General features: G+C 34.2%; 2 protein-coding genes and 1 pseudogene across 26 annotated transcripts in view; 2 read left to right on the top strand and 1 right to left on the bottom strand.

Annotated features, from left to right (window-relative positions):
• Nucleotides 1-1,065: 1,065 nt before the first annotated feature.
• Nucleotides 1,066-14,207, top strand: LOC117572594 (sodium-dependent nutrient amino acid transporter 1). Its single transcript, XM_034255490.2, has 10 exons — nt 1,066-1,210; nt 1,301-1,515; nt 9,495-9,681; nt 9,737-10,088; nt 11,039-11,413; nt 11,480-11,846; nt 11,913-12,012; nt 13,292-13,468; nt 13,538-13,632; nt 13,693-14,207. The coding sequence occupies exons 2-10, from the start codon at nt 1,390-1,392 to the stop codon at nt 13,858-13,860; spliced, it is 1,947 nt and encodes a 648-aa protein (XP_034111381.1). The 5' UTR covers nt 1,066-1,210; nt 1,301-1,389; the 3' UTR covers nt 13,861-14,207.
• LOC117564498 (acetyl-coenzyme A transporter 1-like) lies at nt 2,786-9,006 on the top strand (annotated as a pseudogene).
• Nucleotides 14,208-16,395: 2,188 nt separating the features above from the next.
• LOC117578236 (small conductance calcium-activated potassium channel protein) overlaps nt 16,396-26,880 on the bottom strand; it is a 107,845-nt gene continuing 97,360 nt past the window's right edge. For 16 of the 25 annotated variants that reach the window (XM_052007247.1, XM_034263645.2, XM_034263644.2 and 13 more), the window contains 6 exons: nt 26,563-26,690; nt 24,578-24,647; nt 24,347-24,448; nt 24,089-24,273; nt 21,869-22,607; nt 19,287-19,820 (listed from right to left, as the gene is read on the bottom strand). In XM_052007247.1, the coding sequence (XP_051863207.1) occupies nt 22,436-22,607; nt 24,089-24,273; nt 24,347-24,448; nt 24,578-24,647; nt 26,563-26,690 (657 nt within the window). In that variant the 3' untranslated portion in view covers nt 19,287-19,820; nt 21,869-22,435. Of the gene's footprint in view, nt 19,821-21,868; nt 22,608-22,877; nt 23,915-24,088; nt 24,274-24,346; nt 24,449-24,577; nt 24,648-26,562; nt 26,691-26,880 lie in introns of those variants that run through there. The other 9 variants (XM_034263646.2, XM_034263636.2, XM_034263651.2 and 6 more) reach the window with 8 other exon arrangements.

A 26,880-nucleotide genomic window follows, 5' to 3' on the forward strand; every position in this document is an offset into this window, starting at 1 on the left:
CACCAAGTAAATTTATTAATTTATATCAATTTGCAAATTTGATAAAGTAAAACTCAAGTTAACAGTTTCTTCAAAATTATATTTTAAATTTTTAAAAGTTAATAAATCTATGAGAAAGGCAATTATTTTTCTTCCTATAAAGAGTTTTTAAATTTACACTCTTGTTGAAATTTTGTATTTAATCGTTAATAAAGTGAAACTCACGCAAAAAGTTTATGCAAATATTTGCTATTTTTTTTATAGTGAAATTCAAATTTCAAATTTATTTTATAGTTGATACAGTAAAACTCGAGGTAAAAGTTTATTAAAATAAGCTTTTCATTGTTTATTTATAAAAAATATTATTAAAAATTAAAATTAATCTTTATTTAAAATATTGATTTTTAATGCTGAAAGGAAAATTGTAAATGTAAAACATAAAAATAATATGTAAAATGTAAAATAAAAAATATAAAATGAAAAATGTAAAATATAAAATGTTAAGTTTATTTAAATTTATCAAGAATATTATTATTGAGAATTGTTATATGACATTTTGTTTCCTTCAAAAGTTAAAATTATAATCCAATTGCTTACTTAATACTTGGATTTAATTTATATTTTCATTTTGATCACGCAAGGGAAACTCCATTGGAATATTTTCGCGCAGATTTTTGGAAATTTATCGCGTCAATCGTGTTTAATGATAATCTTAAACAGCTCATAAAAATAGCACTTAGAACATCTAAGTGAGAAGACGCCACAGCTCGGAGTCAATTGCTGAGTCTCTCTAGCTCTCTCTCTCTCTCCCTATCGCTCTCCCTTTCGATCTCTCTAACAGTTTATTCCCTTTGATACGAACAACAACAAAAAGACGAACGCGAAGCGAACTTCGTTGAATGCTGAAGTTGATGATCGTTGTTGAGCTTCAGCTACGATGATCATCGAGTGGCTTTTAGCCAAGCGACTCATAAATGTTTGACGTACGCTTCGTATACGTTATATTATGTATACGGCCCGTAGTCGTACCTGTTGCTGCAGCTGCAGCTGTTGTTGATGGGTTCTTAAAGCGCTTGAAGCATTCGTTTGGCTCTCAGTTCTAGCTGCGGCATTCACGGCATCACATCACATCACAGCACAGCTCAAAACAAAACGCGACGCGCTTTGACTTCGACTTCTATTCCGATTCCGATTGCGATTTCGCGAGTTTCGCGGCAGCATTTATTCAATGGTATTCAGTCAAGTACTACTCAACTAATTGCTTGGCCAGTTTGTTATTAAGTTGTTGTTTTTTTTTACACTTAAATTGAATGTGCGACAGTGCAGAAAATCATATAAAAATCCAACAATAACAGAGAGCTAACAAAAAACGAGTAAAAATATTTACCTCGCTTAATTGCGCCTTGCAACATGGAATTGAAGACAATGCCACAGTCGAATGGGGCCAATGGCACCGCCAACAACACCGCCAACAACACCGCCAACAACACCGCTAACAGCAACAGCAACGGCAACAACAACTCGAGCAAAACAGACGTAAGTAATATTTCCGCATTTCGCTTTCGTTTTGCCCGCCCCCCGCCTCGATTTCATATCACAAGAGTCACAAGAGTCACACTTGACTTATATGATCGCGCAGCCCTAAAATGAAAAAGAAAAAAAAAACGTTGTTGTTTGTTGCTCTGATTTATTAAACGATTTTAATGAGTTTATAATACCATCATCATTATTATTATTATTATTATTCGCCTGGGGCATCATTAAAAATCCAAGCGGCCGACAATCTTCTATGTTTATACTATGCTATAATAATAGACCCCCTTCAAGATATCCGTTTTTTAGTATTACTTATCTTCTGCCAACTTAAGACCAAGTGCAAGCCGAAGCAAAGCAAAGCAAAGCAAAGTCAGTCACAAGGTATTTCCCAGAACAATTATCTGCTTGTAATTGTAAGATCAGCACGCAAACAAATGTGATCGCAACTGCCTTGAAATCTTACTTCTAATTGATCGTTAAATGTTTGCATAGATCTTGAAGATCTTTGTGAGAATCGAAAGCGCGAAGATCAATTCAAAAGTTGCAAGATTGAAGAAGGAATAACAGATTTAATAGATTTTCTACTGCAAGTAGCTGAATCTAAGATTCGGTTGAAGAATGTTTTACAACAGATCTAACTGATCTTCGACTGATCTTTAGATCAAATATAAGGCGTGAAGATCAATGTGGTGAATCCAGTATATCGATGAAGGCGACATTGGTTTGAAGAATGTAAAACAGATTTAACAGATATTCTACTGATCTTCAGATCAATGTAGAGATTCAAGTAGATGAAGCTAAGATTCGGGTGAAGAATGCTTTACAACCGACCTATGTGATCTTTGACTGCTCAGTCAGTTTAGATCCTAAAATCAATGCAAAAGTTACAAGTTGTGGAAGCTAAGATTCGGTTGAAGAATGTAAAACAGATGGAAATAATCTTTTTATGATCTTTAGATCAGATATAAGGCGCAAGTAGTTGAAGAATGGAAAGCAGATCTTAATTTAAGGTCCTAAGGTAAATGTAGACATGCAAGTATATGGGTGAAGTTAAGTTTAGAATAAAGAATGTTCTACAGAGCATAAGACAGATTTAGGAGATCTTCTACTAATCTTCAGTTTCCAAATCATTGCAGATGTATAGCGCGTATATTTTGCAGATCAATGCAAAAGTTACAAGTGGATAAAGCTAAAATTTGATTGCAGAATGCAAAACAGTTTAAAAAGATCTTCTAATGATCTTTACATCAGATATAAGGCTTGATGATCAATGCAGAGATACAAGTATATGGATGAAGGCGAGATTAGTGTGAAGAATGTTTTACAACGTTTACAGAGCGGATTTAAAAGATCTTCTAATCATCTTTAGTTTTGCAAATCATTGAAGATCTATTTTGCAGATATAAAGTTTGAAGATCAATTTAGAAATGCAAGTAAATGAAGCTAAGATTAGATTGAAGAATGTTTTACAATGTTTACAGAGCATAAAACAGATCTAACTGATCTTCAAATGATCTTTAGTTGTGCAAATCATTGCAGATAAAAACGCATCTATTTTAAAGCTATAAGGCTTGAAGATCAATGTAGAGAAGAATGTTTTACAATGTTTGCAGAGTATAAAACAGATCTTCAAATAATCTTCACTTTTGCAAATCATTGAGAATGTTTAGCTTTGTATATTCTGCAGATCATGTTGATCACTTCGAATGCCGTGTTATCGCTGATAGTATCCCAAATTCTAGATAAGCAAAACTGAGAAGATTGCCGGAAATTAAATTCCTAGTACTTAACCAACTTAAAATATCGTTGACAGACAATGAACTGATAACGTGACTCAAGTATGTTTGCACACCCAAATACTTTAAATTCCCCAAGCTGTTCCGCCGCCATTCATTATTATTATTATGTGATCCTCAGATCGTTGAAATCTTAAGTGCAATTAACACAAATTTGTTATCAACTTCGAAATTCAAGTATTCTCTCGAGACAAGTTGTCGTAAAGAAAGTGTTCAAAGTATTATTCATATTTGAGCGGATCACAAATGTAACTGTATTTGACAAAGCTGAAACTGGTTTAAAGGTCTGCTTCGAAACAGAAATAAAAACAAAAAACACGAATTCGTTCATGGACAGTAAAAATAAACATGTAAAGATATTTTTAAATATTTGTGCACGCAGACCAAAAACAAAATAAGACAAAAATTATCAAGAATAAATGTAGTAAACACAGTTGTTATGCGGAGAGAGAGAGAGAGACAGAGAGAGGGAGGCAGAAAATACAGGGTATGCACTAAGTATTACAGGGTATCTGGCAAGTCGCAAAGATGCGTAAAGTGTAGTAAACAACGAATTTTAGCTTTGCTAGATTTGGGTGAATATAGAAGGGCATTTACAGGGTATTTAGGTGAATATAAAAGAGATTTATTTGCATGTCTATCTCATTACAGGGTATCTATAAAGTTGAAACACTTAACTAATTAAATAAAAGTGTGTCAAATCAGTCATGCGACGTCCAATAACTAAAAAGCATGCTAAGAATGTGTGCCTACCTTATTACAGGGTATCTACAAAGTCAAAACATTTAAATTTTGACTAAGCTTGCTGAATAAAGTTAAAATAACCGGGTATCAAAAAAATCACATTTCGTTATAATTATTTAAAAAGTATGTTAAGAATCAAAGGCGTATCTAGCTCATTACAGGGTATCTACAATGTCGAAACATTTAACTGAATAATATTTCTAGCTGTAGTGAAAATAAAAGTGTGTTTAATCAGTCATGTGACGTCTAATAATTTAAAGTAAGTATGTTAAGAAAGCATGTCTAGCTTATTACAGGGTATCTAAAAAGTAACGTCATTTAAATTGGGAATTACTTTTTCAGTTGATGTGATAATAACATGATATGCATAATCTGTGAATACGTACGTTAAGCATCAATTGCATTAAAAAAAGTTAAGCTTCAACTTGAACAATTACAGGGTATCTCGTTGTTCGGTCAGTGTGAAAAAGAGCGCACGCTTCGCATTCCCAGACACTTGTGAACTGCTGCGAAAGTGTTGGTTAAAAAGCTGTTTAAACAATCGTAAACAAAAATAGTAATAATAATAATATATTATATAGATATCGTATATAGTATTTGCTATTTAAGCTATGTGGTAGTCGTATGTAGAGAGTCTAGCTATATATTATATTATAAGTTAATAGACAGTTACAATTGTAGATCTCGCTTGATTCATCAACAAGTTTTGAGGGATTCATGTAATGTAAAATGCAAATTAATGTGTTAAACCAAACAGCAAATATTGTCAAGTTTCAACTACTGTTGGGTACTTCCTACCTATAACCCTCGGGGGGAATTACAATTGTTTCACTCATTTATTACTAATATTTGCATTGTTCACATGTTGCTTCTCAATCACTCATTAGACCTGACAGCATGCATAGCAAAAATCTTTGTGGTCAGAGCGTCTTGTGAATACGCTAGAAATATATTCACGAATTCACCGTTTCAACCGACTTCGGGACGTGGCGTGCATTATTCAAATTAAGTGCTCGGGTAATTACACCGTTACAGCGTCAGACTACACTGAGAGAATTCCCCATGACTCACTGCAAAGCGAGTCAGATATTCAATTAACTAATTATTATGAAGAAACCAACGTGATGGCATTATAATTAAAATTACAATAAGTATAAATAAAATACTATATAAAGAATATACTACATGTGGTATATAGTATATAGTATACATATTATAGAACTACACTGAACTAATTTTTAATGACTCACTGCAAATCAAGTCAGGTTTTCGGTTAACTAATAGCTATAGAAAACCAACTTGATCGCATAGTAATTAAATTAAAATAAGTATAAAAAATATACTATATACGGTATATAGTATATATGTTACCTATTATAGTACAACACTGAAAGAATTCCCCCATGACTCACTGCAAAGCGATTCAGATTTTGTACTACGTATTATGGAAAACTAAGGTGATGGCATAGTAATTAAATAAAATATGTATAAATAATATAGTAGATATAAAATATACTATGTATGGTATATAGTATATACATGTTATAATACTACACTGATATAATTTTTAATGACTCACTGCAAATCAAGTCAGGTTTTCGGGTAAATAAAAGCTATGGAAAACCAACATGATCGCTTAGTAATTATATGAATATTAGTATAATTAATATACTATATATAGTATATACATTTTACCGGACTACACTGAGAGAATGTCCCATGACTCACTGCAAATCGAGTCAAGTTATTGGTTAAGTTAACTAAAAGCAATGAAAAACCAACATGATCGCATTGTAATTAAATTAAAATGAGTGTAAATAATATACTATACATAGTATATGGTATATACTATACCATATGGTATATTTACTATATGTACTACTTAAATATAAATGGTATAATATATTGTAGTAGTTTACTTATACTAAATAATAACTATAAAAAAACCAACATGATCGTTTAGTAAATAAATGAAATTATGCATAAATAATATACTAATATAAATATATAAATGAATGCGCCAAATGTATTTCGTCGTCTGCGCTTGCTTTTTTATCTCTGTGCACTTTCTTAGTTTTGTTTTCTTTTTTTTAGGTTTATTGAAGTTTTGCTTGAAAAGCTTTTCTTTTAATTTCGTTGACTGTGTTTTAGAGTTTTCCGCATTGCTCTGTTTTCTTATCGTTTATCGTTTAAGCGCCTGTCACGCGTTTTCCCAGAATGTCTTAAGTACGAAACCGAAAAAAGCTGCTTCGTTATCTTATCGAAGGTCGTAAATTGAATTTCCCAATAATTCAACTGCGATTTATTTCTGCCAGCGGCCAAGGCTCCAATTAAGTTATTAACTTAATGTTGATGTTGGTAGTAACGAGGCTGTTAAATGTTTATGCCGCTGCCAATTAACTGATGCAATATTTTCTTTCCTTAGCTTTTGTTATTAGTTAAATACTAGATGATGTCGCTGTACTTTTCGGTCATCGTAATAGAGATTATTTCAAGTCCACGATCATTGCTCAATCAATGTCAATGTTGTGTGGAACAATTAACAATTCAATTGGCAGATAAACTGGGACTTTGAACCACTTTTTTTTTCTTAAACAAAATTCAAAAAAAAAAAAAAATGGTTAAAATGAATTCGTAGAAAAGGTTAATTTACTGACTCGCGACATTTATGAACTGTGGCAGATCATAAAAGAATTATATCTGCAGACATATAATCTAATCTAAGGCAAACCACAAAGATATGCATTTTATGGCCATTACTTGGCATTAAGCGAACGAAGCATAAAGAATTTTCTATTTTTGGCTAGTCGCGAGAGACAGACAGCAAAAAAACGCAAAAAAAACTTGTTACGCCTTATCTCGGGGGTATTCGTTAAACATTTTTGATCAAAAGTCCAAGTGAAACCTTTTTTTATACCAGCTACTCATAGGATAGAAGGGTATTATAATTTTGTGTCGGCAGGAAATGTATGTAACAGGTAGAAGGAAACATTTCCGACCTGATAAAGTATCTAGCCATGTCCGTCTGTCTGTCTGTCCGTCTGTCCGTATGAAACACTGGATCTCAGAGACTATAAGAGATAGAGCTCTAATTTTTTTTCAACAGCATTTGTTAGGTTTGCATGCAGATCAAGTTTGTTTCAAATCTTTGTCACACCCACTTCCGCCCCCGCAAATCGAAAAAAACGGCTAACAAGCGCAATTTTAAAGCTAGAGTCGGTATATACAATAATAGCTATTGTAGTTGTGATTCCTGAAAATTTCGTTGTCGAAGTTATTAAAGACATACTTTTGAAAACGTCAACAAACCTACCACAAACAACGTCGCCACATTGTCATTATGAAATAAAATATAGTGCAAATTAACTTGATAAATTCTCTAATAATTTGGAAAGATCAAACATATATGGCTCCACTTGAAACTCAGCACAAATTACTCGCTAGAATTGACCACTGACGTGGACCTTCAGTATTGTTGTTTTTCTTCCACTTGGAGCTGATTACAAACAGAGAAAAACAAACCGCTGCAACTGACAATATGTCGCCGCAACAGTGAATCAAACGATCTCATCGACTCGACATCTCCAACTGGACAAGATGAACACGAGAAGCCCGATTTACGTGGCGATAAACGCAACATTGCCGTACTTCTGTTCCTCTAAAAACTGGAGGGCATACCCATTGGCCTTATAGCTGCTGTGCCAATGCTGCTGCAGCAGGCGGAGTTCTCCTTTGCCTCATCGTGGCTGGTCCCAGTGCAGTATCCGCTTGGTGGTTTCATGCTGCTGCTATCGGTGCACGTGGATCGCTGGCTGAGCGGCGATGGTGTGGAGCCCAATGTGCCCCTGCTAACGCAGCTGTTCTTTGTGCTCAATTTCCTAGCTGCGGATGGCTGGGCGCTGACCATGTTGAAGCGTTGTAATATTGGTTACGCCTCCACCTGTAATAGTGTGGGACAAACAGCTGGCTATTTCCTTGGATATGTGGTGTTCATTGCCTTGGAGTCAAAGGACATCTGCAACTCGTATTTGCGTGATGTGCCTTCGATTGAGGGCATGGTAACACTACCGCGATTCCTTTACTTTTGGGGCATCACATTCATAGTGGCCACCACATTAGTGGCCACCACAATAGTGGCCACCTTCAAGAAGGAGAACGACGTTGAGGATGCGTACACAGATGCCCGCTACAAGGAGGAACACGAGAGCTACAAAGTCCGGTGGGTTATAGTGCACAAGTGTCCCGTACACATTCTGGCGGCTATACTGCTCACCATCAAGGTGACGTTTGCCACCTCCGATGCCGTGACATCACTGAAACTGATCGATGCTGGTGTGCCCAAGGAGAAGCTGGCATTGCTGGCCATATGCCCGCTGATACCGCTGCAGATCATCTTGCCCCTCATTGTGGGCAAATACACGAATGTCCCGCGACCCATGGACTTGCATCTGAGAGCGATACCATGGCGCATTGCTTTGGCAACGGTGGCCACATTGATTGCCTGCGCAACGCCATATCTAATCTCAGGTGGCGAGGTTCCCTTCTATTACTATGTACTGCTCGTTACCAGCTACGGCTGCTATCAAGTATTTTTGTATTCCATGCTTGTGGCTGCCATGATCTCGGATCCAGTTGTGGGCGGCACCTACATATATATGACATTCCTTAACACACTGTGCAATCTGGGTGGCAATTGGCCCAACACTGTGGTGCTGTACTCACCTTTAAGTAGTGCAGCACTCAGTCCACAAATCTCTGCCTCGACAAAGAAGAGCTGCAGGAGTGCACCAAGTGCGAAATAACCTTTGATGGTTACTATCTGGAGGCTGCTAACTGCGTCGTCTATGGCATCATTTGGCTGCTCGTTGTGCGCAAGTGAATACGCTATCTGCGGGATCTGCAGACACGCGCCTGGTCTGTGGTTGCGCCGATTGCCAAGAAGCTGAGGTAGCAATTAATTGTTTGATCTTCGATCTGCGCACAGAGAAAACCCATCGATCTACGCACATTCATTTTTTGTGAGAGTAGACTAGAGACTTAGAGACTAGTGAACTAGGACTTGGACCATTTATGCATTCTAGGCTAGACAAATTATAAATTATTGTAAACGAGACCGAATTGTTTTGTGTAAACTTAAAATATTCAAATGGAAATAAAATTCAATGTTGAGTATAGGCAAAAACGCTTACTTACTAGGGATCTTAGTTGCTTTGGCTGACAATTTGGTATATTGTGTCATCTATGGTATATTTTGTATGTGGTACTATATCGATATACCAAATATACCACATATTTTTAGTATTTTTGTAGTATATTTGGTATATTTTGAGAATAATACCGCAATATTTTGCATTTATTCAAAATGGGTAGCGGGTATTTTACAGTCGAGCACACGCGAATGCAGCTTTCTAACTTGTTTTCTTTGCTTTGCATTTGCAGCCACACGAAAAGGAAGCACAAAATGGGGATCAGGAACGAACGAATTGGTCAAATGGATTGGAGTTTTTAATGTCGTGCATTTCGGTTTCGGTGGGATTGGGAAATGTTTGGAGATTTCCATTCACCGCTTATGAGAACGGAGGCGGCGCCTTTCTCATACCCTACATCATTGTGCTCTTTCTGATCGGTGAGTGTAAAGCACATTTCAACAAAATTATACTCTATATCGACCATCTATATAGGTAAACCCATGTACTATCTGGAGATGATCATCGGACAGTTTACGAGTCAGGGCACCGTGAAGATCTGGTCAATTTGTCCCTCGTTTCTGGGCGTTGGTTATGGCCAAGCCTTTGCCACGATCTGCATCATCACCTATTATTCATCGCTGCTCGCTTTGACTCTCTACTACTTGTTCGTCTCGTTCCAAGCCGAGTTGCCTTGGTCCTATTGTCGCGAGGATTGGCTCAATTGCGTCAACTCTCGACCGGATCAGGATACTCGCTCCTCCTTGTGGAGCAATGTCAGCGATCTGCTGACGAAGGATAATTCTACAACGACGCAATTGCAAAGCAGTTCCGAATTATACTTTCTGTAAGTACACGCAGGGTATTTGCAAGTCGTCACGACTTCACTTAAAGTGGGCAAATCACTTTGCCATAGAAATTTTGCAAGCTTTTACTGTGATTTTACGATCGAGCTTTCAGTTTTTCAATAGATGAAAAGTGAATAACAATAACAATAAAATTATAAAGTTATTGTTATGAGCTAATGTTGTAAACTAAAACTATATTTATCTTAAAAGTAACACTTCTTATCGCAATTACACATCTCTTTAAAGAAATGAAGCAAAATTTAAAATTGTAGATTTAAAAAAGTGAAACTGGGAATTGCACAAAATAAACAATTTTGAAATTAGAGATTTAGTGGCAAAAGTGAAACTGGGAATAGCATTAAGTAGCACATCAAATGAGTCAAATGAGGCCAGCGAATTTTTAGGAGAAATAAAAACAAATTCGTTCGAGATTTGGGGTCAAAAATTAAACTGGAAATTTCATTAAATATGGAACAGAAACAAATAGAAATAAATAAATGCTTTCTAGAGAAATTTTAAAAAGAAGATAGACAAATTTTTGTGGATTTCGGAATGAAAGTGGAAGAGCTTTAATATGAACAAAGTCGGTTTTAAATGTCAAATCAATAAAAAGCTGACCCAAAATGCAAATGTTGATAGCAATGTTTTGCATATTACAAGTTTTAACAATTTTAATGCAATTGAAAGTATGAAAATATGAACAGCTGAAATGAAATTCTTTAGCGAAATACTGTCGAAAGTGTAACTAAGAATTACCTTAAACGTAGAAAAGATAGTTGACTACAAGTAAAAATCATTAAAAGTTACATTAGCTATGCAATTTCAATAGAATTGAATGTAGAAAGGTATTATAGAAAAAAAACTGAAATGCACTTCATTGGCGAAATACCGAAGAAAGCGTAACTGAGAACTGTCGCAAATAGCTGACTAAAATTGCAAATGCTTACAGCAAAGAGGTGATCAAGGAGAAATCGGATATTTCGGATGGCATTGGCGAACCAGACTGGAAGCTAACGATCGCATTGTTCGTCTCGTGGATCGTCATCTTCCTGGTGATCATGCGAGGCGTGAAGAGCTCCGGGAAAGCAGCCTATTTCCTAGCCCTGTTTCCCTATGTGGTGCTGTTCGCTCTCCTGGGCAGAGCTGTGACTCTTGAGGGTGCTGTTGATGGCATCATCTTCTTCCTGAAGCCTCAGTGGGATGAGCTTTTAAACCCGACGGTGTGGAAGGAGGCGGTTGTTCAGTGTTTCTTCTCGCTGGCCGTTGGCTGTGGCCCCATCATCATGTTTGCCTCCTACAATCGATTCAATCACAGCATTTACAGGTAATATCATCAGGATATTTATAGCTGATTCATTTGATGTGCTAAAGTTAAAAGTTCTTCACACAGAGATGCCATGATTGTCACCACGCTGGATACGTTGACGAGTCTATTAGGTGGCATCACCATCTTTGCCATCTTGGGCAACTTGGCTCTTAATCTGCAGATCGAGAATATTCGGGATGTGGTGCGCAGCGGGACGGGATTGGCCTTCATTTCGTATCCGGATGCGATATCCAAATTCCAGGCTGTTCCCCAACTCTTTTCGGTACTCTTCTTCTTCATGCTCTTCGTTCTGGGCATCGGATCAATTGTCGCACTCCAGAGCACCATTGTGACCATCATCTGCGATCAGTTCAAGACGTGGAAATACTGGAAGGTCGCACTAACTACATCCATCTGCGGTTTTCTCATGGGTCTCGTTTACGTCACTCCGGTAAGGCCTTAAGACCGAGTTTGCTTTACATTTTTGTTGAATTTTCTGATTGTTTCTTTTTTCTAGGGAGGTCAGTGGATCCTCACGCTTGTGGACTTTTATGGCGGCACCTATGTCGTCTTTATATTGGCCATTTTTGAACTCGCTGGCATTGTGTGGATTTATGGTGAGCATCATTAATGTTTGAACAAAGTATTCTCCTCATTGTTGGGTGGTGTAAACTTCGTTTGTTCTTTTTTGAAGAGTCAACTAGTTCCTTTGATATTGTTACCAATTTTGTTCATCGTTTTATTTCGTTCATCATCCGGTATTTTGATTTCAAGTATGATATTGCTTTGAGTGGAAATAGGAGTAGGAAATGTACTACTCATTTTTATAAATATTTGTACTTCTGTTTTGAGTTATTGAGTTTAAAAAATCCGTTTTGATCAAATTTGAACTCTGAAAAGACACAACTTACTCAAAGAGCTTAGCTTAGATAGTGAAAGAATAGAAACTTTTTAAGGAACGACTAATCAAAAATGGAACATACTATGCATTGAAGCAAGAAAGAACTGAAGATCACGAGTGAACAATTGAACATGAATGAACTATGAAACTGAACAAGAACGAAATAAAGAACTAAAAGTGTTAACAAACAAGAGAGACCAAAAGATCTAGCGAATAAAATTGAACAATTGAACAAGAACGAACTAACGATCTAAAATGAACCGAAACGAACTGAAGAACAAAATGCAATTAATTAATCAGAACGATCTAAAGATCAAACTTGAGCAAGTGAAGTAGAAAGAACTAAATGTCAAAAGTAAACTGAACGTAATAACAAAAATCAAAGACCAAAATTGAAATACTGAACGAACTAAAGATCTAAAAAGAAACAAAACGAACTAAATTGAACAACTGAACGAGTAAATTAACAAAAATGAACCAAAACGAACTAAAATTAAACTACTGAACGAACAAAAGATCTAAAAAGAACCAGAACGATCTAAAATTGAACATCTGAATGAACTAAAGATCAAAAATGAACCAGAACGAACTAAAATTGAACAACTGAAAAAACTAAAGATCTAAAAAGAACCAGAACGAACTAAATTGAATAACTGAACGAGTTAATGAACAAAACTGAACCAGAACGAACTAAAATTGGACAACTGAACGAACAAAAGATCTAAAAAGAACCAGAACGAACTAAATTGAACAACTGAAAAAACTTAAGATCTAAAACAAATCAGAACGAATTAAATTGAACAACTGAACGAGTAAATGAACAAAAATGAACCAGAACGAACTAAAATTGAACAACTGAACGAACAAAAGAATAAAAATGAAACAATTAAGCACAAAGGAATGATGAATATGACTTTAATCTTTTGGTACACTTTGTTGAATGAGTTATTAGTGAATACTATTCATAATTCATGGTTTTTCCCTCCCTCTCTTAGGTCTGCAAAACCTCTGCGATGACATTGAGTTCATGTGCAATAAGAAAGTGTCGTTCTACTGGCGCATTTGTTGGTTCTTCTTCACGCCCGTCATGATGATTGTGATCTTCATCTACTCGATGGTTACGATACAGCCGATCAAGTACAGTGAATCATACTTTCCACTCTCGGGAGACAGTGAGTACTCTAACTATGGTACTTGATGGATTACTTGAACAACTATTAACTTGGCTTTTTTCAATACAGTTGCTGGCTGGATACTCTTCGCTGTGGGAGCAGCACAATTTCCCCTCTGGGGCTGGTGGTACATCAGTCATCACATGGAAGGCGGCTTTGTCAAGGTAGAGAATGAAATCCAACTTTTTAATCAATATTTCTAATATTATTCTGTATTCAACTAGTCTTTCGTGGCTTCTCTCCGACCGAGTGAAAAGTGGGGACCAGCTAATCCAGAGATTCGACGGGATTGGCTGCTTTTCAAGAGCGAATTAAAGGCGAAACGCGCCGCTCAAGCGGAATCGAATAAGTTGGGTTTCTTTCGTCAGAAGCTGCGCAATTTGTTTGGCTAGTCATCTCGACTGAGATTAATTCATATTATGTATTATGTTATGTATATTGTATATGTTATGTATTTGTATTTTATGCCTAGTGATAATCATAATCATTACAAATGCCGCCTCAGCCTCTATGAAGCCGATGCCGATGCCGATGCAATTCGAACCCACCCAATATAAATTTCTTTTTTTTTTACCCTTCACTTAAATACGTTTTTTTTTATCTATGTAAATATTGTAGTTTTAACCTACGTGCAAATTCCATTGATGCGTCCAAATAAATTATTAATTATTAATTAAGTGTAAGTGAAATTCAAATTTCTGTAAAAAGAAACAAAATGTTCTTCAATAAACTGTCTGCAATAGAAATATCTTTTTATTTTGAAACAATAAAATATCTGACGCATTTTTGCCCAACTCCGTTGAGTTGCTTAAAAACGAATTGCAATAAAAACAACTACAACTAAACCTATTTTAGGATAAAAAACAACATAGGTGTTTATTTTCAAAAATATGTCGCAAAAATACTAAAAAATATACTTAAAGTTTATTTGGAAAGGTCAAGGTGTGGTATTTATTTTCAAGTATACCAAATTATTATACCGCGTAAATACTATAAATATACCAAAGGCTATTTTAGGAATAAAAGAAAAAATATTACGGTGTTAATTTAACAAAAATATACCAAAATTCATATACTGCCAAATACTAAAAAAAAAAAAATTACCAACAATTATTTGGGTAAGGCCAAAACAAGCGAGTGTGGTATTAATTTTAAAATATACCGAATTGATATACTGCAAAAATACTACAAAATATACCAACGGAATAAAAGCAAAACAGAGCGGTGTTCATTTTTAAATATACCAAATTAATATACCGTATAAATACTTAAAATATACCTATAGCAATTTTAGTAATAACAGCAAAATAATGCAGTGTTAATTTAAAAATTATACCAAATCGCAAAAATACTAAAATAAATACCAAAATCTATTTTGAGAATAAAAACAATATAGTGCGGTCTTAATTAAACAAATATATCAAATTAATATACCGCAAAAATACTAAAATAAAAATGTATAATTTTTTTTTTATCGGGTATGAAAATATGTGATGCAATTTTCGAGACAAGAACTCTAAAATATTGTTGTTTCTTGAGTTCCAGCTTCGTTGAGTTGCTTAGAACGAAAAAAAGTTCAATTTTATTTCGATCCGCTTAACAAATAAATATAATATAGACTTACTTTTCTTTTTTTTCCTAAGCATAAAATTGAGAAAGTAAATAAGAGAGAAGTTTGTTAAATATTTTTTCATACAAAGCCCTTTATTATGTTAAAATTTTTCAATTTTTTTGTTTTCATTAATTAATAATTTACAATTTTACTTAATTTGCTGTTGTTGTTGTTGTTGTGTTTTATTTTTGTTGTTTGTTCATCCCATTTAAATGTTGTTTATTTTCTTTTGCATTTTCTTGTTTCTTTCATTCTTTTGTTGTTGTTGTTGTTCATTTGTTTGCTTTCTGAAGGGGAATAGGGAAGTAGGGGGAGGAGGAGGGGTATACATTATAACAGTACATCAATTGTTTAATGTAATGGGTAAATTTGCTATAAATAGTGGGGGAATCCTTACGAGGTAAATGCTTAATGAGCAAAAAAAAAAATCAGATCAGTTTATACTACAATACATACATATGTATACAAAATAACAAATCGTAAATCTAATAAACATTCTTAAAATTCATATCCCAAATACATATTTTTTGTGTTTTTGTATTTTAGCATTTTGTTGTTTTTTTTGTGTTTTTAGTAATTGTTGTTTTTTTTTTTTTTTAGTATTTTCTTAGTTTTGTTTTAGTTCATTTTGTATATTTTTTGTTTTTCATGTTGTGTACATTTTTGAAATAGCCGCAAAGTTAATTTCAATTTGAATCCTTTCCTTGAGGATTATATTTTTTTTCTTTTCTTCGGATGTTCTCCTATGTATGTGTGTGTGTATGTGTGTATGCATGTGTGTGTGTGTGCGTGTCTGTGTGTGTGTGTGTGTGTGTTGTAACTGTTGTTAGTATTTTTGTATTTTTGCGTGTTCGTGTTTTTTGTTTTTATATTTTGTTTAAATCGTAAAATACTAATTTAGCAATTGTAGGCACCCTAAATATTAAAGCTTTTGCAAAACACGGTTCCTCGATAAGATAACAATATTAATTTAATTTTAATTTAAATATACAATACCGTTAATTCAAAATAAACTATTTGTTTTAGCCACTGAATTGTATGTAAATTACATCTTGTTTTTTTTTTTTTTTTTTGGGGACTTTATATATATATATATATATATTATTCATTTATTTAGTTTTTCTTTTTGTGGGTTTTTATTTTTTATTTATTTTTTTAGGGAGGAGGGAGGGGGCCTTTTAGCATTCATTTCTTTTAGAAACTTGTGTTTTGTTTAATTTTAAGTTTAATCTTTTAATTTATATTTTATTTGTTTAAGTTGTTAGCGTTTAACTTAGTTTTTTTTTTTTTTTTTTTGTTGGGGGGATTTTCTTTGTTTTTTTTTTTTTGTCAATTTAATTTATTTTTTTGTTTTTGGTTGTTATCTTTAAGTTTTGGGATTAGTTTAAATTGGTTGTTTTTTAATTTCCTTTTCATCATAATTTCTCTCTGGTTCATTTCCATCTTCGTTTACATGTTAATAAAAAATTGTTTCGCATTTGTTGTTTTTTTAGTTTTTCTTTTTTTGTTATTGTTTAGTTTAACAAATAATTGTTATGCTTAATAAATTGGTCTTTGCTTCGGCTTTCGTTCAACTACTGAATACATTACATACTTATAATACATGTAAAGTCAAATATGATCTTCGTTTTTTTGTTTTTTTTTTTTTTGTTTTTTTGTTAAGTATATAGTATATATATATATATATATATGTATATATATAGTATAGTCTATAGTATATAGTATGATTTCTTGTTGTTGTTTTTCGTTTTGCTGTTGTTGTTCTTGTTGTTGTTGTTGTTGTTGTATAACCCATTTAATCAATATTTTTACTGTTGTGGTTTCTGGTTGTTGTTGTTTAACTTTTTCTATGCTATGCCGTATATACTTTAGTTTTTTTTTGGGTTTTATAGAGGCCGGATTTCTATTTTTATACTTTTCTAGTATCTATCGTTTTGTCAGTATTTTAGTTTGCTGTGTGTAAATATACCAAAAGTTTCATCTTGTTGTAAGTTGTTGTTGTTGTTGTTGTGGTTCTTATTGTTGTTGTTGTTGTTGTTGTGGTTTGAATCGAACTCAATTCGTGAATGGAGGAAACGTTAACTGAGAACTGAGAAGAAGCTATGCAATACTTTGTGATTTTCGTAGTAGAAGTAAACCGTAATCATCATCATCTTCTTCTTCTTCATAATCATCTTCGTCTTCTTCTTCATATTCTGCTGCTTCTGCTTCTTCGTGTGCTTTACGTTTCGCTGTTGAGAAGAACACACACACATACATACATACAAATGTTATACGGGGGGAGAACAGACACACACACACACATACATACATGCACACGCACAGTTAGAGAGAGACAGACACATTGTATACACAGTGCACAGTGGGCCAGTGCAAATAGAAACTAAGGTGAATTTCCTTTCCCTGTAACCGAAGGCTCAAGCTGTTCTCTACAAATCTAATCTATGGATTGAATATTATTTTCAAAATAAGTGCAGGTTATTCTTCAAGCTTTGGATTAGCACTATATTTAAGGCTAAGATTGATTTTAGGAACTTGTTCTGTTTTACGATAAAATATCTAAAAACTTGTTTTGTCGTACGATAAAATATCTAACTAAATTCGTTAATTTTTATACTCGTTACCCACAGGGTAGAAAGAAATGTATGTAACAGGTAAAAGGAGACATTTCTGACCCTATAAAGTATATATATTCTTGATCAGTGTCAATAGCCGAGACAATCTAGCCATGTCCGTCTGTCTGTCTGTCCGTATGAAACACTAGATATCAGATACTATAAGAGATAAAGCTATAATTTTCGACAGCATTTGTTATGTTTACACGCAGATCAAGTTTGTTTCAAATTTTTGCCACGCCCAGTTCCGAGCACACTGTAACTTTCTTACTTGTTTGGTTTGCGTACGAAGTTGTTCATTTTTGCTATTATCAGAACAGAAAACAGAAAAATTACAAATCCATTCTTAGCTCTAATTAAAGTACTAATATAGAGCTATAAGAACAACCTTTTCTTATTATTAAAATTGTTTCAGTTTATGTTTTTTTTCCCGTCAGAGAATTACCCATATGAGTTTCTAGAGCAGACTGACTGGACTACTTTTGGTTTTTTTTTTTTTAATAAGGATATGCTTTCTACGGTGGCTACAAATCTTGTTTGTTTTTTTTTAGTTTTGTCTCACTCTTTTTGCCAACGGTTACAGGGTATATGCTAGTCGAGTCGAGTTGTGCAGCTTTAACCTATGTGTTTGCTATTGAAGATTTTGAATTTGCTTTCTGCTTTGATTTCGTTTTTCAGCTGGCCTGTGCCCACTGTGCCACCGTGGGCTCCATAGCATAAATAATTGTGCGATTCGGTTCAGTATTCAGTTGGCATAGTTGGATAAGTTTTTTTGTTGTATGCAATGTCGTTTGTAGTACATAAATATTGTTCACCAGCTAAAAAGGATTTATTTTCTCTTTTTCTCATTTTTTGTTTTTTCTTTTTCTTTGTTTTTGGTTTTGGTTTGCATATCTTGCGTTTTGTGTGTATAATATAGACCTGTCTTGAATTTTCGGTCCCTCATATCAAAGTTTTTGGTTTTCATTTTTCTCATTTTTCGATTTTCGTTTGTATTTTTTTTTTTTCGTTTTTTGTTGGTTTTTGTATCAAGGTATTGTGTGTTAGGAAACCAGTTCAAACGGGAGAATTTTAATGGTTTTTGTTGTAGTTCTTGTTCTTGTTCTTGTTGTTTTTGTTGTTGAAGATTTTTCATGGAGTGTTGAAACCCAAATATGCATTATAGTACATAATATTAAAGCTGGGCGTATTTCGTATTTCTTTCGTATTTTCATATTCATTTTCATTCTCTTTCTCATCATAATATGATCTGATTTTTTTTTTGTTTTTTTTTTTTTGGTTTTCTTTTGTTTGTGGTTTGTGTATTTACGTGTTTCTTGTCCACAGTGTTCGTTTTCATGTATGTATGTGTGTGTTTTTTATTGTGATAAAGCTATTTTGACAGCAGTCTTGAACGTTCATTTGAATTTCAATTTAAATATTCAATATTATAAATAGGTATACATTTTTAAGGGTTAATTTTTTGTTTTGTTTCGTTTTTTTTTGTTTTGGTTTTCTTTTTAACTTCTTCCACTTGACTTACGCATTTATACTCGTTTATAATTTCATTTAATTTCATGGGTATATTTCGACTATAGAATTTTCCGAATCATTGATGAACTTACTGCAATTGAGAATATATATTGTATTTTGTATTTTTTTTTTTTTGTTTTTTTGTAGTACTATATTTGTATTCTTTGTCCAAAAAGTAAAGAGGAGGGAGGGACGGGGGAGGAGTCTACGAGCAATACGAGATCTCTGCAGCATAAACGTAGCACAAAGCACGATTCGTAACAATAAGTGTGACCAAATCAATTTGTAACTATTGCGCAACTCTAACGGGATCTGGAATGTTGTACTATTTGAGAGATAAATAATATATGAATTTAGATACTTTACTTTTGATAGAAGTGCTACATATTTTGTTTTTGTTTTTTTTTTTTATTATTATTTTTATTTTATTTGTTTTAGATCCGTTTCTGGTTCCCTGGTTTTTTGGTTTTCGGTTTCTCTAGTTTTTCTGCGGCGACAACTTGGCATGTTCAATTGGGGGAATTCAGTTTCAGTTGACGTTGAAGTTGTTGAACCTTTCTTATTTCTCTCTCTCTCTTTCTAGTTTTTCGTTAATTTCAATTTTGCGACTTGCCTAAAAGCATATATATATATATTTTTTTTTTTGGTAGTTTATGTGTTTTATAATTCTCACGCTATATTCATTTAGTATTTATTTTATTTATATACTTTTTTTTTTTTGTTTTTTTGGTTTACTAATTTTTGTCAATTTTGTTAAATTTTAGTTTCATTTACCTATTAAAAAAAAAATTAACTTCGATGCTCTCAGTTAATACTTTATAGTATGTCTATGCATTTCCTTTTAGAATCTTTAGAAAACTTACGTAGCTCGGCCACTCTGCTATTTTAACTACTCTATATTATATTCTCATTTATCATTTTCTTTTTTTTTTTTTTTTTTTGGGAATTTTTCAAATTGTTTTTTTTACCTTTCATACATATATATGTATATATATATATATATTACAACTAATTTGTATATTAAATTGAATTAGTTTTTCTTGTATGTTTGTTTTTAGATTTTTTTTGTTATTTAAATATATTACAAAATTCAATTAAAATTGTTCTTCTTTTGTTTTGTTTTTAACGGGTTTTCTTCACTATTTATTATTAGGTTTTATCTCTTTACCTCTCTCTGAAAAGCTAGTCAGGTTCTTAATTGAGTTTATCGTGTTCTTGGTTTTGGGTTTCGTTTAAAGCCAGAGCTAATATAGTATTTAGTATGCATGTATTGTGTGTGTCTCTGTGTGTGTGTGTGTGTCTCTGTGTGTGTGTGTGTGTGTCTGTGTGTGTGTGTGTGTGGTAAACGGTTTCCATAAAGATTCGAGTTGAGTTCACCGATTTCTTAGGCTTGTAATACATACAACAATTAGAATACTTCTTCTACTGTGTGTCTTCCATTTGATGTTTTCTATCAACACACACACAGATATATACATATACATATACATATACATACACATATACACATCCACATACACGTTTACACACACACACATACTGTAGAGGGGGGGAGGGGAAAAGTAAGTAAACCAAGTCTAGAATTTTTACTTCGAAATTATATTGCCATAACGTCTAACGATAGTTTAAGGATATAGTATTTTATTTGGTATATGTTAGTATATTTCAATTTATGCTCCTTTCAGATGGACTTTTGGATATACAACGTTTAAAGTTATTATTTATTATTTTTAGTGAAAGAAATTATATTACTCTAATATATATAGTAACACTTTAACGATAGTATACTTCATTTAGTATATTTTATATATAGAATTTTTTCTTTCTTGCTGCTTTCAGACGGACTTGTATATACAACATTTCTAGTTATTATATATATATAATATTTTGTAAAAGTTTTACTATATTTTATATCGATATTTTTTCGATAGTATTCTGCAGTATAGTATATAGTATATAGTATTTGGTATATTTCATTTTTTGGTGCTTTCAGACGGACTTTTGAATTTTTGGAAACTTTCAAGTTATTATTTTATTTGCTGTAAAATGTTTTACCTTAAACAGAAATTATATTACTGTAATAGATACCGATATTTATACGATAGTATATTTCATTTCTTCCTCCTTTCAGACGGACTTTTGGATATAGAACATTTCGAATTATTATTAATATATTATAACGTATTCTCTTTGAGCGTCTGTTAAGGTTAAGGGATAAGTAAAACATGTTATTATATTCTAGACTTGGTAAAAAAAAAGAAAAGAAAAAAAGGCAACTTTTTAGGTATGAGTATATATCGATATAGTTAATCAAGTACACATATATGTATATATTTACATGTTACATATATACATATATGTGTGTATCGTATGTTGTATGTATGTACGCATATATAGTATAAAGTATATAGTATATATATAGAGAGAGAGTTCTGTATGCTAACGTTTGACTTTTGTTCGTACTTATTTCGAATGTGTTTGGCTCTATTTACAAAAGGCCGACGAATTCGAAATGCGACTTGTTGTTGTTGCTTATGTCTGTGTTGTTGTTGTTGTATAATTGCTAATATTACTATTATTACTCGCATTATTATTATTGTTGTTATGATTATTATTAGTTGTTATCGTTATCGCACTATTATTACTACTATTATTGCATACACGTTCTCTTTTCCTAGTAAACTTATTCTCAGTGATCTTTGAGGCAATCGATATCGATGTCGTCGTCGCGGCGCTTGTTATCGGTATCGCTATCGGTATCGGTATCGTTGTCGTTGTCTCGAGTATGCGACGATACGAATGCGATTGCGATGGCGCTGGATGATGCTGATGAAGTTGTTGTTGTTGTTGATGATGATGTTGATGGATTAGCCGAAGTTCATAGAACTCGGATTCGGATTCCGCTTTTTGCTGTTCCTTTTCACCTACTTCGTCTTCGTCTTCTTCCCGCTCATCCAGCGTGAGACGCTGCCTCAGCGCCATCTCGATCATTGTGGGCGACATGGATCGCGACATGGGCATTGTATTAATCGATGGATTCTTATTTGTTGTTGTTCTTGTTGTTGTTGTTGTTGTTGACGTAGCTCGTAATGTTCGCAGTTGTGTGTGAGGAGGAGGTTGTGATGCTGATGATGAAGATAATGATGATGGTTGTTGTGGTTGTTGTGGCCTTCTTATTGCTAGCATCTCGATGTTAATCACGGAGTTGGAGCGCTCTCTTTCTGATATTCAGCTGCCGTATTTGTTGGAAGATGTAGCGTAGCTAGTATTAACTGCAGATCCATTTGATGGCATGTGAGTATCAGGCACTAAATGTGGTGTTCTACTAGATATAGGTGGCAAAATAGGGCTTGTTGGCCAATGGTAAGTAGCAGCGGCGTTATTGGATGAGGGTACACTTCTATGCAAAAAGCAGTATGTTAATTCTCAATTGTTTAGCGTTTCGTATCGACAGAGAGAGAGATATACGTCTTCAAATCAATCAATCAAACAATCAATCAATACATATAATTATATATATATTTCATAATTGTTATCAATAATGGATGTGTGTGTGAGCTCGATCAATAGATGTCAATAGATAGATCATGATACTCTATATCTAATGATAATAAGCAATGATGTTTCTCCATTTCATTTTTTGTTTTTTTGTTTTTTTTTTTTGTTCGTTTTTGTTTTTGTTTTCTTTGATTGATAGCACTCACATCCACTCACGTTTCAGCATCATTAATCATAATCAATCACATGAATCTTGCATAGAAGAAAATGCTACGGGTCATGGAATTTCGGTATTTCGTATTCTCTGTGGTATTTTTTTGTTGTTGTATTTTTTGCAGTGTCAGTTTCTACGGGATTCCTTACGCTACAATGGGCTCATACACGCACACAAATGACTTTGGTTCTAGCTGAATTCCACTGTTTCAAATATTCATTACATTCAATTGACTTTATTATTTGTGTTTTTAATATACTGCATCTGGTATAAAATACTAAATTTCATTATACAGTTAAGCAAGCACTGACTGCTGTGGCCTTCGACTCAAATTTGAATCATTGTCTTAGTTATTGTATTGTAGTATTTGACAGCACTTTCTATTTATGTATTAGTTGACAACTCTTCTTATGTCTATGTCAACAGAGGAAACAATTTATTGAATTGCCTATGCGCTGAGGTGCATATTTAATTACGAAGACATCAAGTGTTGTCGACGCGTCAGAATGTCAGCTAATTACATATGATTAACTCAAAAATTTGCAGTGTTTAGGTGCTGCCAACTTGTTGACGCAGTGCTGGTAACTTGTCGATGCAGTGCTGTCAACTTGTTGACAGAGTGCTGCCAACTTGTTGACTTGCTGACGGAGTGCTCCCAACTTGTTAATGCAGAGCTACCAACTTGTTGACGCAGTGCTGTCAACTCGTCGATGCTGTGCTGCCAACTTGTTGACAGAGTGCTGCCAATTTATTGACGCAGTGCTGCCAACTTGTTCACGTCGTGCTGCCAACTTGTTACCAGAGTGCTACCAACTTGTTGACGCAGTGCTACCAACTTGTTCACCTCGTGCTGCCAACTTGTTGATGCAGAGCTACCAACTTGTTCACGTCGTGCTTCTAACTTATTACCAGAGTGCTACCAACTTGTTGACGCAGTGCTGCCAACTTATCACAAACATATTTTGATATGAGATAAACGTCACAGTGGAATTCAACTAGTAGAGAGCATTCAAATGGCAAATGGATTGACAGATGAGAGATGTGGAAGAGAGAGAGAGTGAGAGGCGACAGGTGACAAGTGAATGAATGTGTAAGTGTGTGAATGATATATGCGGCAAATTGCAGAAGCTGCGTATACGTAATACTTGAATAGAGAACGATGAACTCACCTAGAATGTGGGAACAGCATGGGCGCTGTGTTGAACATGGATTGCGGCGTCGTCTGCTGAATGGGCTGCTGTATTGCCGCAGTCGCCGCTGTATCCGGGTGTAGAAAGTTGCGACGTTGCTCGATGCGCTCCTGATGCTGCGTCAGGCAGCGCGACAATAAATCGGGAAGGCTCTCCATGTGCTCCTACCGAATACCGAAAGTAAGTCAACTGTTTATCAAATGCTACTCACACTTTGTTAGCCATCTGAATACGCACTTGCAGACTCTGCATCTTGTCCTCTAGATTCGTGAGACGCTCTTCGATGGCATCCTGTCGACTCGACATGTCCGATATTATCTCATAGACCGTATTTTGTGTCTGCGAATGCGAAACACGATTTGATGATACAACGAAAAATGTTGGTAAAAATGTTTCAGAAATTTAAATTTGATAAACTCATGCTATTTTTTTGTTTTGTTTTGTTTTGATTTGGGTTTCGTTAGCTACCTTGGCCATATCGGTTATTGTGTTGGCGTTATCCATTAGTTTGCGTTGATCCATTTTAACTTTTCGCAACCTGTTGTGGGCAGTTGGGAAGAATCATCAAGTTCAATATAAAATCAAATGTTGAACGTGTTTGTTAGTCTTTTTTTTTAGTAACCCGATTATACCAGGTCTTCAATAATATACCAAATGAGGTATATAGTATACAACATATAAAATATACTATATATAGTAAATGGTATATTTAGTTGCGGACCACCAAGCGGAAATATATTACTAATAATATTATTATTATTATTATTTGCTGAAATAAGTTGTGTGTTTATTCATTTTTTCATAGTTTGTTTTGTGCCATAAATATGTTAAATATAAATTTCAGCGTTAAGATTGCAGAAAATCGTATCGAAAAATATACTCCATCATATATAACTACTATCTATGCTAAAACATTGTTTGATCTAGTGGTGAAGCGCAGTGGAACATAACTACAGTAAAGCCTCAAGAGATGAATTTGGATGATTTTGGTTTGGTTTGGTTTGGCGTGAGTTACGATTACGATTACGGTTAGTACGCTGTCGCTACTTATAGAGAGTATGTTTATATACATTTTTATGTGAGATATTATATATTTTCAGATATGAGATTCTGTCAAAATTAACGCTGCATGCTAGGTGGGTAAAATTGTGGCTAGTTTTTTTTTTTTTTTTTTTTTTTTTTTTTTTTGGTAGTATTAGTTATCATATAACGTAAAAACAGGGCTTTACAACCTATTTACAGGCTAGTAAAACGAGTTCAATCATTGTTCAAAAATTTGCAATACATCTTGTAGTATATGCACATACATACATACATACATACATACATACATATATATATCGATAGATGTATAACAGCAGACTTTATACATGTATGAATATATATATCATCTTTGTTTTTTGATTTGTTAGTTGCTTAATTGCAGGCATTTATTTTGTTTCGATTGATTTGATATAGTTTTGATGTTAGTTTTATTGCTATGTACATTTTATCAATTATTATTAAGCAGATCCATTTTTTTTGTTGTGCTTCCTTAATTGTTAATATAAAGCTGGGGGCGACTACTCAACGAATGTTCTTGTTGGTTTTGTTAGAACGAACACAAACACAAACACACACACACACAAAGCACAAAGCTCAAGGCGTCGTTATTCGCGTTTTTATGTAGCATACTTTTCAGCGCAAATTGTATTCAAGGAAGAGGAGGAGCAGCAGCAGCGGGGAGGAGGGCGGAGGAGCGGCCAAACTTGTTGAATTGCAGCCAGGCAGTAGCGCAGCAGTTGGCAACGCTGAGCGCTGAGTGCGGGAGTTGGCAACACGCTTTGCGCTGCAAAGTATGCTACATAAATAATAAGGCGCGAATGCGAGTTCGAAATGTTTGTTGTATCTATATTATGCATACGAGTACTTTCATTTCTGTTCTGTTCTCTCCAGAGACGACAGACACACACACACGCACAGAGAGAGAGACAGAGAGAGAGAGAGAGACAGAGAGAGAAGGAGAAGGAGAGAGGGAGAGCGACGTAAGAAACGACGACACAAAAAACACGACACACGTAACTAAAGAAAAAACACACACACAAAATTGTTGTTGTTAGGTGATTGCATGAAAGACTTGATTGAACATTAATTTATTTGCCGCCCCGTTGAAATTTGCTTGTTGCTGTTGCTGCTGCTGAGATGGTGCGGGGCGGCGGGGGGAGGGGGAGGAAAGGAAGGCTTGTTGTGATTGCAATACAGATCTCTATTTGGCGGCTATTAAAAGCATTTGATGGACAAACATATTTTCTAACTTTCTTGATTTCTGCTTTCATTTCATTATCGGATTTAAGTTGATTTGTTTTTTTTTTTTGATTTAATACTTTATTTTTTTTTTGTTGATTTGATTTGTTGGTGGTTCTGACAGTTAGTTGTTGGATGTTTTTGTTGGATAGATCTCTAAAAATACTCACGCATATATAGCTAGAAGGAACTTTCTTTGGTGGGTTCTTACACGGCCGGGATTAACCCGTTTTACTAGTCTTGTATGTTTGTAAATGAGCCAAGTTTCACGAAGAACATTCGCCGCAGCATTTTTCAGCTAAATTTGATTGTGAGAAGAAATGAATACAAAGTTATTAGAGTAAAAGTGGCATTTGGTGTTGCGATTGGTGATTGATTTTTTTTCGATTTTTGATACACGAACGAGAGTAGAATTCGATAAAACTAGAAACTACAAATTAGATTTGATTTGATTGAACGCGACGCGCTTAAAAACTCAATTCAAGTTT

Source organism: Drosophila albomicans, chromosome X (genome assembly GCF_009650485.2).
Source record: "Drosophila albomicans strain 15112-1751.03 chromosome X, ASM965048v2, whole genome shotgun sequence".
In the NCBI taxonomy this organism is placed as follows: Eukaryota; Metazoa; Arthropoda; class Insecta; order Diptera; family Drosophilidae; genus Drosophila; species Drosophila albomicans.